Source organism: Pangasianodon hypophthalmus, chromosome 24, assembly GCF_027358585.1.
Source record: "Pangasianodon hypophthalmus isolate fPanHyp1 chromosome 24, fPanHyp1.pri, whole genome shotgun sequence".
Taxonomy (NCBI): domain Eukaryota; kingdom Metazoa; phylum Chordata; class Actinopteri; order Siluriformes; family Pangasiidae; genus Pangasianodon; species Pangasianodon hypophthalmus.
The window spans coordinates 15,729,444-15,746,009 of NC_069733.1; the positions used below are offsets into that span (position 1 = coordinate 15,729,444).

Here is a 16,566-nt window from a genome sequence, read left to right on the forward strand (position 1 = left end):
AACTCGTAATATTTAAAATATAATAATGGAAATAGCAACAACAAAACACAATATCGGACTAACCTGATCATACATAAAATCTATTCATTTCTATTATTGTGTAACTTTTAATGATATTAATTATTTATTATTAAAATATTAATTAAATTATTTTATTTGTATGAATACAACAGATATTCTTTTGTATTTTTTTTATATGTAATTTTTATACTTTGCAGTTCAAGTTTTTTTGAAAGGTTTTTTCTCAGAATCTTCATGAAGCACAAGCCTCCATCTTGTCATTGTCCGTGTTTTTTTTTTTTTTTTTTTTTTTTTTTTTTGCGCTAACCTTTGAAAACTGCTGTGTAAAAAGGATTTGAAAGGCTCAGACACTTATCGTTAAGGAGGTAGAGCAGCTGAAAACTCTGCAGATAAAAGGATGGTGTTATTATCTGAGTCTCATCACCCCAAGGAGATTGATTAAGTAGACAAAGAACTACTTCTGGAGGAGAGAGACAGTGTATCGGTCATGAATTCTTCACAAAAAAAACAAGCCTCTAAACACATCTGGAACCTGCTTCTCAGAGTCCGAGTTGCTGTGCCAAGTAAAGAGGCTTTCAGTTGCACTCGTGCCTGGACAGCCGAGGCACTATTTGGCAAGTAAAGAAAAGCTTGGCGGGCCTTTGTAGATAAACTCCTGCTGCGTTTTCACTCAGGCGCTAAGTACACAGCCAAGGGTTGAGGGCCTCATGTTGCGGGGTCCAGCTGTGGCCCCTTTTAATTATCACCGCATCCTTAGAGTGCTTTCTCGATCTGCACATCTGCAATAAGGAGAGAGAGAGAGAGAGAGGGAGGGAGGAAGAGGCTCTTACCTTTTGTCTGTCACTGTGATGGAACAGCTCAACAAAATGATCTGTGTGAGTGCCAGAGAGAGACTGTCTCCGTCCAAACCCCTAGAGCGGAAAAGGAGGAAATTGAGGTCTGGGTGGCCATTAGAGTGGCCAAAGGCCAGGCCCTGATGCATGCATTCATCCCTCTCTCCAATTAATTCGAGGGAGAGAGAGAGAGAGAGAAAGAAAGAAAGAAAAAGAGAGCGAACGGGCTGATAGGAGAATAGAATGAACTGTAACACGGGATGGGTAATACGACAATATAGTATTGATATTACGATCAGTTTCCACTGTAATATTTCTGTGCATACTGTGGATTTAATAACCGACCAACTCCAGTGTCGTAATCATTGTTGTGACTTTAAAAAGTCCTCTCAGAAAGTCTGTGAGTTTGGTATATGTTAATCTTCACAGATATGATATTTGTTCCCTCAAAGCCACTCCCAAGCACTGTAATAATAATAATAATAATAATAATAATAATAATAACAAACTTTATTAATTTAGCACCCTTTTTATGTTTAAATGCTGCTCCAATTGCGTTTCAAAGAGGAAAAAAAACAGCACAAGGGAAAAAGCAGGAAATAGAGAAAATAAAAATGTAATAGAAGTTCTAAAATAAATAAGTATTTAGGATTAAATAGTAATAATGGATTGGTAAAGCTAAAAAAATCAATATTGAATACAAATTAAAAATAAATAATAATAATTACTCATAAAATGTCTAAAATCTGAGCAAATTTGAAATGTGAATCTTGAGGCAGAAAGGAAAAAAAAGATGAAAATAGCTGATGCTTTGTCCTTTCTTCAGCGGAACAGTATAATATGATGTGAGTGAATATTAGGAACAAACTGTCCACGGTGTTTAAATCTGTGGTGTTTCTCTCCAGAGTCGCTGGCACAGGACCTGTTGGAAACCCGTATTTCTGATTTATTGAAGGAAACGTGTTCCTCGACAGCTCACTGAAATCATCTCGCGTTCCAGCATGAGATTAATGAAAGTTAGGAACTGCCAGGAACTGTGTTTCACTCACTCACGAGAGCGAGACAAAGAGTGTCTCAGTGAAATTAAAACTCCAGAAAGACACTCCATTGTCCACACAATGTCCACTTTAATGCAGTGTCTTCTACATTAAATCATACTTAGACATGCATCAAAGGCTCAATATCCCTAAAACTGGAATGAAGCGCTTACTCGTCTGAGCGTAATTAGATTTCGGTGATTAGGAGCGTGTCCATGTGCGGTTATCTCTTGGCTGCCTTCGGTACCATTAAGCAACAGTGGGCACAGATGGTTTCCAAATCCTTTGTGCCTTTTTCTTGGTCACTTATTATGTTTGCTTTGGGTGGCAGCCAATAATTCAATCTTGACAAAGACACTTTGAAGGTTTGAAAATTAAGAGTGGGGTGACCTGGTGAACTGTTTTTGAAATGAATTTAAGGTCTCCACAGTAATTGATGTACATCCATCCGTCTTCGTGTTTTGTTTTACTCTTGCGCAGGGTGCGAGTGTTTGACCTGCGTTCTGGCTCCTCGGTGGTATCGCTGTATGCCCATCACATGGGCGTGACCACGGTGCAGGCGGACGATTGGAAGATCGTGAGCGGAGGCGGAGAGGGATTGGTCTGCGTGTGGGAAATGAGGATGGGGGCGAAACTCTGGGAGATGCACAACAGGTGAGAGAATCTGAGAATTTGATTTACTACAAGTAGCCAATTTAATATCAGTTGAACATAATGCCATTAAATGAATCAGTATCAGTATTTACTACTAATATGACAGTTCCTCAACCTCAGCTACATCACTCCAGTCCATAACTGGTCTCAAGTAGAGATGTGCTCTGGACTGTTGTTTACATCCAAATACAATAAATTATCCATCTCTTGTATATGCACGTGTTCTGCTTGGGATCTCATGCAACCACAGCAACGAAAGATAACGAAGCAGGAGCAAAATTAATTGGCATTTCAGTCTAAAGTAATAAAGTACAACATTTACCATTAATGATAAAATGCTTTAAAGCTTTTTGTAGTTTGTTAATAATCTCGTTCTTCTGCCTGATATAAAACTAACGTATTTATAGTTTAAAATGTGATCCTTTATGATCCGAAACGCATATACAGTCGATAAACACACACTGTTTACTCTGCACATGAACAGAATCAACAAGTTGTTTTATTTACGCTAGGAGTAAGCTTTACGTTATAATTTAAGACCATGTTAAACCTGTGCTACTCGGCACAACTGTTAATTTTTGTTCAAACTAACCTAGAAAGATTTTGTACTGGTGCAACTGCGAATCTTCACTGACCATAAGGTGTTGTTGCCTAGTTGTTGCCTGGCGTTAATAAGAAGCCTGTAAGCAGAACTGTAATGTGTGTGTGTGTGTGTGTGTGTGTGTGTGTGTGTGTGTGTGTGTGTGTGTGTAGGCACCCAGTCCGTCACATACGGTTTAACAGCAGCACCCTGGTGACGGCCAACATCCCTGATGAAAAGAACCCACGTGGAGCATGCATCACTGACGATGACCTCACTGCTCACCGCAGGTAACACAGCTAGAGTTAGAGTAACACACTATACACAGCAGCACACACCACTTTCATGGGTTACTGCTTTGGCGCACAAAACATCTCTACACGGATTTTTCTACTACTCGTGCTAGCTAGATGGTTTTGTTTTTCCGAATGTTCCTAACAACCGATGGAGGTGTGTCTCACCCGGATAATATTTTGTGTCATAAATACACAGGAGACGCCTCAGACTGCAAACATTTCTTATGTGTTGTCGCTTGTTGATGTTGTTTAGGACAACTGGAATCAAATTTTGTCTTTTTGATATCATTCCACCATCTTAAAGTCAATTTTTAAAAATTTTTAAACCTATTTCACTCTATTTGACTAAATCTTATACATTTATATTTTTATTTTGCATTGTTTTTACTGCAAATACACTTCTGGGCAAAATCACAAAATGGCAAAATATTAAGCTTTTAATGGTCTTAACAACAAATCATTGGTCAGGAAATAAGCAAGAATTAAACAAATCAAATGAATTAAAGGAGCTTAGTATGGGTGGAACAGGAGTATAGGTGTCACAAGAGTTTATAATCTTTCTACATAATTCATAATCCATTTCGTTTAATGTCAGTGATAACGATTATCCGGATTCCTCTAGAAAGAGAAATCGATTCGATTCTAATTTATGTTGCACTTTTAAGGTTGTGATTTGACTCACCCTCATACATTAAAAATACTAATGGCTATGTATTGTATATGAATGAATAGATAAATAAATAACAGAGGGAAAAGAAAAAATAAAATGATAATAAAACTTCATATTGAACTTAATTTTGTAAATACAGACTCCCTGATTTTTTTTTTTTAACAAAATGATTCAAAAATGAGGTTTCCTAGCTGAACATTGCAAGTAAATGAAGATTTGTTGATTTATGATAAAGCTGTAAGTCGTATAGACTTCCTTTAACCCTGTTACGGGAAGCAGTGTGGCATTAAACCCTGCTCCTGCTCTTGTTATTCTCTGTGCAGACACCGGGGGGTGATCTGCTACTACGATTTCTCCATGGATTCCTCCTCCCAGGAACACGTGCTGCCCATCTGCAGGTCCGACTACACCGAGACGAGCGGCTACAACTACAACATCGGCCTGGCTATGCCTTACGACACGCTCGCTGATCCTCAGGGCTCGGGGCTCTGACCCACAATGCACCAGGGCGAGATCATTAAAAGAGCCTGGAAGATTCTTTCCAGTTTTCCTCTAGTTAAAATCTGACTTTATACTATGAAAATACCTCTATAGACTTTTTAACTATTTTCTTGACTTAGTTTTATGTTTATATTTTAATTCAATTTATTTTTACAGACACAAGATTCCCACGATATTGATTTCCTTCTTTTTTTTTTTTTTGTATTATATTTTGGTATACGTTGTCCTTTCAATGTTAAGTCTTTATCTTTCACAGGATTACAGTGATGATTTCAATTTAAAATTTAAAATCTTTAATGCTTTACATGGTACATATTTATTTAATAACAGTGTTAAGTCACTTTGCAGAACCAGTTTTGATCAAAATGTTTGCTTAAAAAAAAAAAAAAAAAAAAAAAGAGAGAGAGATAAAGACCACTTTTTTTAAATCTCATTTTGGATAACACTGTACCGCTGCTAAAACATTTACCTTCCAGCACTAATTACATGTAATGGCAGGTCTGTAAACATGAGTCATTTGATAATAATAGCTAGAGAACAGACTGGCTGTTGTGCTCGACTCTAACTCCCCGATTCTTTTTTTTTTTCCATCCTTTTTTACACCGAGCTCACTGACTCATTAACTTGGGCGGGGAACTCTAATGAGAGAGGAATTTTAGCAGCTCGGTTTCTTCCCACACACTGGGAGCACTGACCCTGACACTGCATCCTGCATGTTGGAGAACTTATAAATCGGGTCTGGATGAACAGTTAAAACGATAACTCAAATCACTGATCACAAATCATAGCCAAATGATGTCTGACGCTTGATTATTTCATTTTGCACTGGAGCTCTGAAGCTTATTTATTTACTAAATAGCTGAATTCTGTTTCATGCAAAAACTTTTTCAGAAATATATACAGACATCTTTATATTCTTGCTTTGTTAAGCCATGTAATGCTTATATACAACTACTCTGTCTGTAAATACAATTTTAGTTTCAAAGTGGAACACTGTTATCCAAGATTTACGGTATTATCAGCCTTTAAACTTTGGGATCTGAAACCTAGAGGAAAGAAATACCAAAATGCCTCAGGCTGTCCTGTTATAGGAAAATGATCAACGATAGGGTGGTGTGATGAAGCAGAGTTGCTGCTGTCACCTCAGAGTTGATTATTTTCCTATAACAGCATGTCTCACTGTGTTTTCCTCCCTTTTATACCACAGCAATTTGCAGACGATTACATTACTTTATTACTTAAAGAACAAAATGGCATGCTTTTTATCAGGTTATAGTTACATTCAGTGTTGTGGAACGTCCACAAAACAAGTTCCTGTTATCATTTAAGTTACATCAGCTATAGAAATGATAATGTAATATTATTAATATAACCCTGTGATTTGCAGCAGGAACTACTGTTATAGAAAAGTAATATTTAATATCAGTCAACACCTACTGACCAATCAGAATTGAGAATTCAACAGCATTGTGGTATAAGTGGAATGACTTCGGGACATGCTGTTACAGGAAAACTATAAACATCACATCACCCAGTTTATTTTTTTTCCCTATAATGCTACACCCGTACGTGTTTTATTCCTTGCATGAAAGGGTCCTTAAGTCGTATACAGTGAGTGGAAATAAGTATTCAGACACTTTTGTTTCTGTTGGTGAATTTACTTCCAGTGCGTATAGCCACTTCAAATTTACACACACAATGTGTTTAGACTTTTAAAAATGAACAAAATAAGTATATATTCATAAGCATAAAAAGATATGTTTAAAAACAGAATTGATGGGGGGAAAAATATTCAGAGATTATATTAAAAAGTATATGTAGAAGTTACAGCAAAATACATAAATTAAGATACTGCGAAAAATGTTCTAATGTAAATTGCACCTGGTGTCATTATAACAGACGTTGTCGTTGGTTGGGAAGATTTTACACAAGCAACAACCATGCTGAAGGTGAAGGAGCTTCCTGAAGTTCTCAGGGAAAACATTATTAAACAACACTCAAATCAAAGCTACAGAGACATAGCATAGACCAGGGGTTCCCAAACTAGGGGTCGTGACCCCATGCGGGATCGCTTGATTTACAAATGGGGTGATGAGAGAAACTCACAATCTCCTCTTTTATTTCATTCATTTATTTTACAAATCAAGATAAAAAAAAGACACAGTTGTGGTGTGCTAATATTTTTGAACTGTAACTGGGAGTCACATTCGGACATGCCACGTTTAAATTAGTAGGTGCTATTTTAATCTTTTTCACTATCCTGACTTGCTGCATTAGCATAGTTCATCCAAAAAAGGACAATTTATCCCGCCAATCAACCATCACTAAACAAACCAGCATTGGCTCTCAAACTGATACTTATGTACTATTGAGCACTAACACTAACTGTTTTTCTGAGTACAGGCAGTGTATGAACTTTAAAAACCTCTCATGTTGCCTTCAAACCTACCAAAAGATGTATTTTGCGTACCAGTCTTCTGGATTTAGTAGATAGTAAATTTTTTTGAATGTAAAGTCAGAATTTCCTTTTCAGACACAGATCATGACAACAATCACAACAACAGCAGAAAGCTTTAAGAAAGACAGAGATCGTCAGTGTGTTTTACATCGCTGTGCATAAACTCGCTAAACATTTGTGGGTGTGAGTGTGTGCATAATTTCTCTGCTTCTGTACATGAGAACAATCATGCGTTGAGTATAACTCGCACAAATCACACCACTTTGGCGTGGATTATTTTCCTATAACGACACAACACTTCCCACTACACTGGTAAGTCAGTGCAAGGAATATTCCTTTGGTTTTTAGTCACGTACATTACATATACGTATGTTAATAACATAATAAAATGTTCAAATGTTATAGTAGTCCTCTGTTATACTTCTGGAATTTTAAAAATGTACGGTGTTCAATGTTTGGGGTCGTTGAAAATTCATAATGTCCATTTGCGTTAATTCATGGAACTACAACTAATTGTCTCCAGACAGGTGTGCCTGCAAGATCTCACAATGCAACCTCAGACTTATGATAAGGAAGATAAGAGAGAAGCCAAGAGTCACTGGAAAAGAGCGGCAGGACGACCTGAAAGCAGCAGGAACAAGTTTCACAGAGCAATGAACTGCATTGCAATCATGCAAAACTCACGCGCTATAAAAGAAGCACAGAGAGGTGTGTCTAAAATGTGTGCACGAGCCTTTAGACAAATTAGAAGTCTTGTGGAACAAAAGAAACAAAAATAGAACTCTGGCAATAATTCAGCTGATCATATTTGGAGAAAAATGTATGATCCCAAGAACACCATGCACACAGTGAAGCACGGTGGTGGGAGCATCACAATACTGGGGCTGCTTCTCTGCCACATACTGGAGCATTACATATCATTGAAGGAAACATGAATCTTATCAGCAACTAACTGAATCGAGGTTAGTTATTGGTTCAATAAGACAAGATACAGCCAAAATAACTTAACTAGCCAATCTCCTGGAATCCGATTGACTATTTATGAACAATTGTGAAACTGCAAGTCCATCAGAGGGACCCTTGTAACCTTGGAGAATTGAAGATGATTTGCTAAGAGGAATAAATACTTATTTCCCCTCACTGTCTCATTGCCATTTGAAGAATTGGGTGTGGTTTGAGTCAGCTATTTATAGAACAGGTTTTAAGTGAGATAGGCTTCCATTACGTGTTATCTACTGAACATTAGCCTTGTAGCTCCAAACTAAAGAAACAACCGTCAAACACTAACCACGTCTTGACTGTGGAAGTTGAAAATTGTGTGAACATTTTGAAATTTTTGTGTAACTTTTAAAATTGGACCAAGATAGTATATAAATGCTGCCATGGCGATGTTATGTGTGTGTGTGTGTGTGTGTGTGTGTGTGTGTGTTACTAATACAGTTTATTAAGTGGTAACTGGGTGCAGAATTTAACCTATACTCAAAGGCGCCCAAAATAGATAAGGCCAAAGGGATTAATAAACCGTCTCCTCTTTCAGCCATGTGCAATTCTTTCACTTAACACCTGCATGCATGTCACACGTACGTCAGTTAAAAAATGTTCATAGAAATGCCACACATCCTGTTCTACCCGTTCAGGTGTCCCTCACGCAGCAGTACTGGAAGTTTGGAGATGCTTTAAGAGGAAACAGAAAGGTTAAACGAGTACAGAGTGCTGTGGACAGCACTAACTTTGGCAGCAATAACGACGAGCTTTTGTGTTCTCAAGTTGAAATTGTTTACTTTCCACAGCTCATCGGTGTCGTGTCCACATACAGAAAGCGGATGTACATCTTCGACTCGATCTCCACACCTTTCAAAATCTGAGTGACAGAGAAGGCGCGATTATTCACCAAGGATTAAATGTTTACAAAAAAACATACAAGGAGAGAAGAGTACTTCACAAACCTGAAGGAAATGCTCAAACGTGATTCCCTCATAAACCTCATCTGGAGCCTAGATAGGTTACAGATATCAGTGGAAACGTAATAACAAGCAAACAAAATTATCCAAAAGTTATCCAAAAATAATTAGCCATAACATGTTTGGTCATAATCATTTCTTTAGTTTTGCTAATTTATGTTATAATTATGATATTTTTAATGCTTTCTAAGTAAGGAATAAAACACTTGGGGCCATTCTGTTATAGGAAAATAAGCAATAACGGAGTGATGTGATGTGGCTCAACATGCTAGAGTGTTACTGTTCCCACCATGAGGTTGATAATTTTCCAGTAACAACTTGTCCTGAAGTGTTTTATTCCATTTATACCACAGCAATTTCCCAAACGTTACATTTTCTTTATTTAAAAAAAAATTGTGTACTTATTTTCCATTTATAGCTATATTTAAAATTGTGGAATATCCGTTCAACAAAAAATCAGCTCCTGTTATCACTTACGTGCATTGTAACAGCTAGAAATAGTTCCTCTACTTGTGAAAGAAAGCCCTTTTGGGTTCCAGTAGTAGTTAATAATAACTAGAAAATCATTAGAGTAATCTGAAACGAGTTATTCCCATAAAGGTCAACTATTAGAGATTTTTCTCATAGAGCAAAATTAACTGTAACGATATAAAAGCAGCCATTTTGGAGAGCATTTTATTTCTTAGTCCAATGTGATATCATTCCCACCCCCAAAAATGTACCCCAAAGCTGGAAGTGATGCGTGCAAATAAAAACTGTCACAGGTCATTTACAAATTTGTAGCATAACGTCATTTGAAGCAATTTGGGCATGCATTCATAGACAAGATTTTGAGCGAAATGGATGTCCTAAAATTATAGCATATGGCATCATAGCTCCAGTGCAGAACTAAAGAAGAATACCAAACGTGATTTCACCAAAATGTAACTTGTTTTGAAAAGTGTTAACGATGAGTAATGACAAGGCAAAAAGCGTCATCATAAACAAGAACTCCACTTCCCAGGATTCTCGGCTCGTTAACGAACTACAGCCCACATCACCTGACTAATCACCAGACTTTTAATTGGAACACAACTGTTCACAATCACACAAACTCTCAGATAACCTGGACAATGGTCAATGGACATTCCGCTGGTTTTATTTCGAAAGCTGTGTATTTTTTTTCTTGTTAACGTCAAGAATAAGAAAAAAAGTGGCAAAGGAAGGAATGTCTGTTTATAGCTGCTATAACGTAAGTGATAACAGGAACTAACTTGCCTCTTGTTATGTAGCTATAAACAAAAAAGTACGACTTATTTTTTTTAATAGTTAATACAATTAACAAATTAGCAGGTTGCTGTGGTATAAGAGGAATAAAACACTTCAGGACATGCTTATATAGGAAACAACTCCTCTTTGTGTCGAGTCACATCACACCACCCCTTTGTTAATTATTTTCTTATAACAGCATGTCCCCAAGTGTTTTATTCCTTAATTAATGAATGACTATTTTTTTTTTTTAAAAAAGTGGTAAGACATGTCCCAAGCTTAAACTGTTAATTGTGTAGTGAGAGAGATACTATACCATCTGACCCATCGTGACACTCGCGACCTCCAGCATAGCAGAGTCTGCGATGGACTTGATTCTTTGTGCTTCTATAGCAAAGCTGGACAGCAGCTCCTCTACCAGCTGCAGAACATCAACACAGAGGTGTAGACCCGGCCGAAATGCATACGAACACTCAGCAAAGTATTTCAGCAGATTGAACTGAGGACTCAAAGAAATACTTTAGCAGAGCTGATAAACATTTAAAAAAACCTGCCTGTAGTTAAACAACTCATTTTCATTTTCATAAACATCAAACTTGCGGCTTCTGCAGCAGATCCTCTGTTGCAGTTTATCCAATCACATGCACTTTATGGAAATGATTTAGCTGAAGGCAGCTCATCAGACCAGAGACTAGCTACAGGGCTAAAGACGTTAGCTCAAATTGGAGAGTTTTCACAGACTTTCAGAGATCTTTCATTTTTATTAGCAAACTACCATCATGGCTTGCTTAAAGAAACGTTAACAATGAGAGCAAAATGTTTAAAGTTGATTGGATAGATTAGCGTGTGTTTATTCCCTGCACATCACTTTAAAAACAGTTGCATCTCATCTGTTCAGAGTCTGCAGCACTAGTCAAAAGTGTTACCCTGAAACACGACTACGAAGCAAAATATAACCAACTGTCTTATTTATATGCGTATATGAATCACTAATGGTTAAGCATTAAAAAGGAACTGTAGTTGCGTTCAGTGATCTGAGTAAGCAAGGGATTTTACGTCAATGGACCATCAGAGATTTCTGATAGACAGCTATGTTCAGAATTTGTCTTACCTGTCTGTATTCGTCCAAAGTGATGATGCCGTCGTTGTCTTTGTCATGCATGTTGAACAGAACTGAAGGAAGGGAAAGGAGAAGGTGGTAATTCAGTTATGGTTCAGAATTTAACACTGTCCCCAAACCGGGAAACTGATTCTCTGAAAAAAAGTGATATTCAATCTCCATCATCAGGGATTTACCGCACATGTAAGATGGGCAATGAAACTGGAAAATGTAGGTATGTGTGTGTATGTGTGTGTGCGCGCACTGTCACTCACAGCGGAGTTTCTCTTTTCTAATCTTCTCTTTGTCCTCCGGCATTAAGTGCTGTTTCAGTGGCCTGAAGTGTGACATGACGATGAGGAACTCCTCGAAGCCGATCTCCTCCACAGTGCCCACCTCGTCCTGACCGAAGTTCCTGCACCAGCATCAGCAAGAGGCAGGTCAGTTTACAGTATTAGCACCGCTAGTGATATTTAAAAACAGTGTTCATAAATTTTATATTCAGCCTTCTAGAAGAATTTTGAAAACTGTTCAACTCTTAGATCAGTCTAACAGCAGCAACATTTCTGCTGAAAAAAGCAGGAGAAAGGAAACCCAGCTCACTCCTAATAACTTTTTTGATGCCAAACCCAGACTAATGTAACTAGTTTTCATATGATCACTAGTTTCCAGCTGTTCCCTAGTTTTCAGTGTCCTTAAGTCCCAAGTGTTCCTTAGTTTCCAGGTGTTCTCTTGTTTCCAGATGTTCCCTCATTTCCAGATGTTCCCTAGTTTGCAGTGTCTTTAGTTTCCATATGTTCCGTAGTTTACAGTGTCTTTAGTTTCAATGTATTCCCTTGTTTCCAGACGTTCCCTTATTTCCAGCTGTTCCCTAGGTTTCACTGTCTAGTTTCCAGGTGTTCCATAGTTTAATGTCTTTAGTTTCCAGGTGTTCCTGCGTTTCCAGCTGATTTCTCATTTCCAGCTGTTCCCTAGTTTTCAGTGTCTTTACTTTCCATATGTTCCATAGTTTAGTGTCTTTAGTTTCAACGTGTTCCCTTGTTTCCAGCTGTTCCCTAGTTTTCACTGTCTAGTTTCCAGGCGTTCCATAGTTTAGAGTCTTTAGTTTCCAGTTGTTCCCTCATTTCCAGCTGTTCCCTCGTTTTCAGTGTCGTTAGTTTCCAGCTGTTCCCTCGTTTTCAGTGTCTTTAGTTTCCAGTTGTTCCCTAGTTTACAGTGTCTTTTGTTTTCAGGTATTCCCTCATTTCTGGCTGTTCCCTAGTTTCCAGATGTTGTCTATTTGTTTTAGATGTTCTATAGTTACCGGTGTTCTCTTTCTACCACTAGCTCCCAGTGTTCACTAGTTTCACTAGTTTCCACTGTCCCTAGTATTCAGGTGTTTCCTGGTTTCCTGGTGTCTCTCCCTACTTCCTATTTCCAGTGACCCTAGCTTCCAAGCATTTCCTTCTTTCTGGTTTTCAGCTGTGATACAGTTGCCATTATTCATCGTTTCTATATTTTTACTAATTTCCTTCTTTCTGTTTTCTAGTGTCTCTAGTTTCTATTTATTCCCCATATTCCCGTTTCTCCAGTGTCCAGGGGTTCTCTAGTTGTCTTCTTCCTAGTTCCCAAGTGTTCCCAAGTTTTCTCTTTTTCCAGTGCCCTTATTTTCAAAGTATTCCATATCTATCACTGTCCTAGTCTGCAAGTGTCCTCTAGTTTCTATTGGTTCCCCAACTTACTTCTTCTTAGTCTCCAATGTCCCTAAACTTTCTCGTGTTTCCTTGTCGCCGTCATCCTACTTTACACTTTTCATTGTTTACTTATTCTTAATCGTCACTGTCCATAATTTCCAGCTGTTTGGCTTCCAGTGTCCCTAGCTTCCTTGTTTTCTCGGTTTCCTGTATTTCCTTCTTCCTACCTTTCAGTGCCCGTCTTCTCCAGTTTCTATGTTCCCTAAAAGCTAGATCTGCCTCAGTGTTAAATAATGGATTCTTGAATAATAGAAATAGAATTGAGGAAAATGTCACTCAATGACACACATTTTGATGATTTTTTTTAAAATGTAGGTACCTTTTATCAAAGAAGGCATCAATGATTTGGCTTCTAATGGGGTTGAAACTCAAATCGCCGATGTTCTCCAGGTCACCTCGGCTGAAATTCAGAAAAAAACAAGAAAAATATGTTCAGCGGATTGACTTTATTTTGAGCCTCCACCAGCACCTGTGGCCAGGATTAGAGTATCGCAGGCCTTGTTTAAAAACTGGATGGTTTCTGATGGAAGCCACAGCTGATGGTTGTCTCTGGACATGAGCAGGGAAAGAGAACGAATACATTCTAAGGTTTCTTATTGTTATTATATTCTCTGTTGTCAGCACTGAGGTGTAATTTACATGCTGGGACACGTTCGTGTATTTATTGACGCTTATAGGAAACCTACCTTACACCCACCTTACACCAACATCAGATACTTAATGTTTTATGATTTATGGCTTATGTTTTATTTTTTGGTGAGAAGTACCTTAAGCTGTTACTATTGTTGGTCAGGTTCTTGAATCGCTTGTGCAGGTTTCTGATCTGCTCCGGAGAAACTGGGTGGACAAGAAAAGCAGACGTTTGGATAGGTTTTCACTTGTACTTGTCAAAAAATCTGAAAAACACTTTTGCAATGTATTATAAACCGTGTAACTAATCTAAAATGCAGTTTAAAAGTAGTTTTGGTACTCCTATATACTGTGTCAGTGACCACTTTATTAGGAACACCTATACGCCTGCTTACATACACCTGGGATTTTCACACATGAGAGTCTCTAGAGTTTACACAGAATGGTGCAAAAACAAACCACAAAGACTTTGTTGAATAGCATTAAATCCATCCGTTACGATTAGATTCTATGGAGTCATCAGTTTGTGATCATGAATTACCAGTTAGAAAATGGTCTTTTTTTTTTTTTTTTTTATATCATTTTATTGACCGTATACTCTCGGAAATAAGGCTACCTAACTTTACACTTCATTTCCTGTAAACAAGGACGCAAACACTTGTTTTTCCTGGTGTTTTTTTTTCATTTATAGTTAAAAAAAAACATCAGCACTGCAGCTGGTTTCACGATAATAAGAAAAACATGTACGTGGAAACTATTGCTCAGGTAAGTCATATTTGCTTAGACCGGGTGCTTATGAAACGCCGGCTGCTTACATTGCAATTAGCACGTCACTACAGCCCGTGTTTGTCCACTACACAACCTGCAATCCGTCTTATCACAGCTGAGCTCAGACTTCACGTTCGATTGTGTTGCACACACCTAATAGCTGCTTTCAAACAAGCGACGGTAAGTAAAGTTAACACTCAGGTATGTCATTTGAGCGACCACAATGAGACGTGACCGGATTAGCAATGATACCTGAGCTTAAAGCTGCTGATGCATGTCTTGGAGACTAAGGTGTAGCGAAGCAAAGTTTATGGATTCATTTCCTCTAAACAAACCTGTTTGTGTGAATGACTTTTGACTTGTCTGATTGATTAACCATTAACTGTTTCATACTGTTGCTTTGTACTATACTGTATAACGCCATTTTTCATTTCTGTGTGATAACAGCAGCCTGTTCTACCAGAGCACTGCTGAATTCTTGACTCTGATTGGTCAGAAGTGGCACAGCAGGTGGTGCTGCTGCCTCTCAGCTCCAGGGTCCCCGGTTCGATCTTGAGCTCAGATGTGTAAATAGACTGGCGAGGTGACTTGGCCGCAACTCTGATATAAAAATATATAATTAATAAAATAGTCCTCCTCTATGGCATCATCATTAAGCGAATTAACGGTAAGCCTACCACAGGTTCTAAACAATGCTGGTCACGAATCGATCGGAGGTGACTCAGTTGAATCGTATTGTACCAGATTCAGTGGTATCGTCAAATATTCAATCGTTGCTTTAAGAATTGAAATTATATTGTAGCGTAGCGCATTCAGTGTTCTCGTTAAATAGTGACTCGCTTCCTTAAGAATTCTAAATTGTATCATAGCAGATTCGGTGGTCTCATCAAATATAAAACTGTTGCCTTAAGAATTCGAAATCGTATCGTTTCGTAGCAGATTCGGTGGTATCGTCAAATATTCAATCGTGGCCTTAAGAATTCGAAATCGTATCGTTTCGTAGCAGATTCGGTGGTCTCGTCAAATGTTCAATCGTGGCCTTAAGAATTCAAAATTGTATCGTAGGAGATTCAGTGTTATCGTTAAACAGAGAATTGTTTCCATAGCAATTCAAGATCATATCATAGCAGATTCAGTGGTATCATCAAATGTATAATCATTGCCATTAGGATTGAAATTGTATCTTTTCGTAGCATATTCAGTGGTATCGTCAAATATTCAATCGTTGCCTTAAGAATCGAAGTCATACAGTGTCGTAACAGATTCAGTGGTGTCATTAAATATCAAATCATGGCCTTAAGAATTCGAAATAATATCTTAGCAGAGTTAGTGATATTGTCAAATATCAAATCATGGCCTTAAGAATTCAAAATCGTATCGTATTGTATCATAGCAGATTCAGTGCTATCGTCAAATATCGAATCGTGGCATTAAGAATTCGAAATCGTATATAGTATTGTAGCAGATTCAGTGGTATAGTGAAATATTGAATTATGGCCTTAAGAATTTGAAATTGTATGGTTTTGTTGCAGATTCAGTGCTATCGTCAAAAAATCGATTCACTGGCTTGAGAATCTAAATCGTATCATATCAGATTCGAACAATATCGAATTGTCGCCTTAAGAATGGAAATCGAATCGTATTGTGCTGAAGGTTTACACCCATACTACTTACAGTGAAGCTCTTTAGAAAAACTTCTGACAGTGACATCATAATGTCATGTATATTTTCTTTGACCTTACAGTAGACTGACACTAGTGTTAATGTTTGACATGTCACATGAGCACAGTTACATGATTCTGACATATCAGAAGTGTAACGTGTAAAGATGAAAACAAAGTTGAAAAGACCTGTCAACAGAAGAAATCTGTCCCTTGACTCGGGTGTTATTCAACATGACATCAGAATGAGAGGAGGGGGATTTATATAACACTAAGCCTTCAAGTGTCACCAAAAGTGTCAGCAAACTTCCTCTCAAGTCCTATTAAGATGTTTTTCTGACATTTAAGACACTTTTTAACGCTGAAACTGGCGCATTAATCGAAATGAACCGCACACACACACACACACACACACA

General features: G+C 37.8%; 2 protein-coding genes across 3 annotated transcripts in view; one reads left to right on the forward strand and one right to left on the reverse strand.

The window, feature by feature from the left end:
* fbxw8 (F-box and WD repeat domain containing 8) overlaps window positions 1-5,004 on the forward strand; it is a 28,539-nt gene extending 23,535 nt beyond the window's left edge. For both annotated transcript variants that reach the window (XM_034299329.2, XM_053229251.1), the window contains exons 9-11: window positions 2,372-2,545; window positions 3,299-3,415; window positions 4,415-5,004. In XM_034299329.2, the coding sequence (XP_034155220.2) occupies window positions 2,372-2,545; window positions 3,299-3,415; window positions 4,415-4,583 (460 nt within the window). In that variant the 3' untranslated portion in view covers window positions 4,584-5,004. The remainder of the gene's footprint in view (window positions 1-2,371; window positions 2,546-3,298; window positions 3,416-4,414) is intronic.
* The window catches only part of tesca (tescalcin a), an 11,898-nt gene continuing 299 nt past the window's right edge, over window positions 4,968-16,566 (reverse strand). The window contains exons 2-8 of the mRNA XM_026931007.3: window positions 13,859-13,928; window positions 13,411-13,491; window positions 11,634-11,773; window positions 11,371-11,432; window positions 10,576-10,680; window positions 8,997-9,044; window positions 4,968-8,911 (exon numbers count right to left, since the gene is read on the reverse strand). Coding sequence (XP_026786808.1) covers window positions 8,828-8,911; window positions 8,997-9,044; window positions 10,576-10,680; window positions 11,371-11,432; window positions 11,634-11,773; window positions 13,411-13,491; window positions 13,859-13,928 — 590 coding nt within the window. The 3' untranslated portion in view covers window positions 4,968-8,827. The remainder of the gene's footprint in view (window positions 8,912-8,996; window positions 9,045-10,575; window positions 10,681-11,370; window positions 11,433-11,633; window positions 11,774-13,410; window positions 13,492-13,858; window positions 13,929-16,566) is intronic.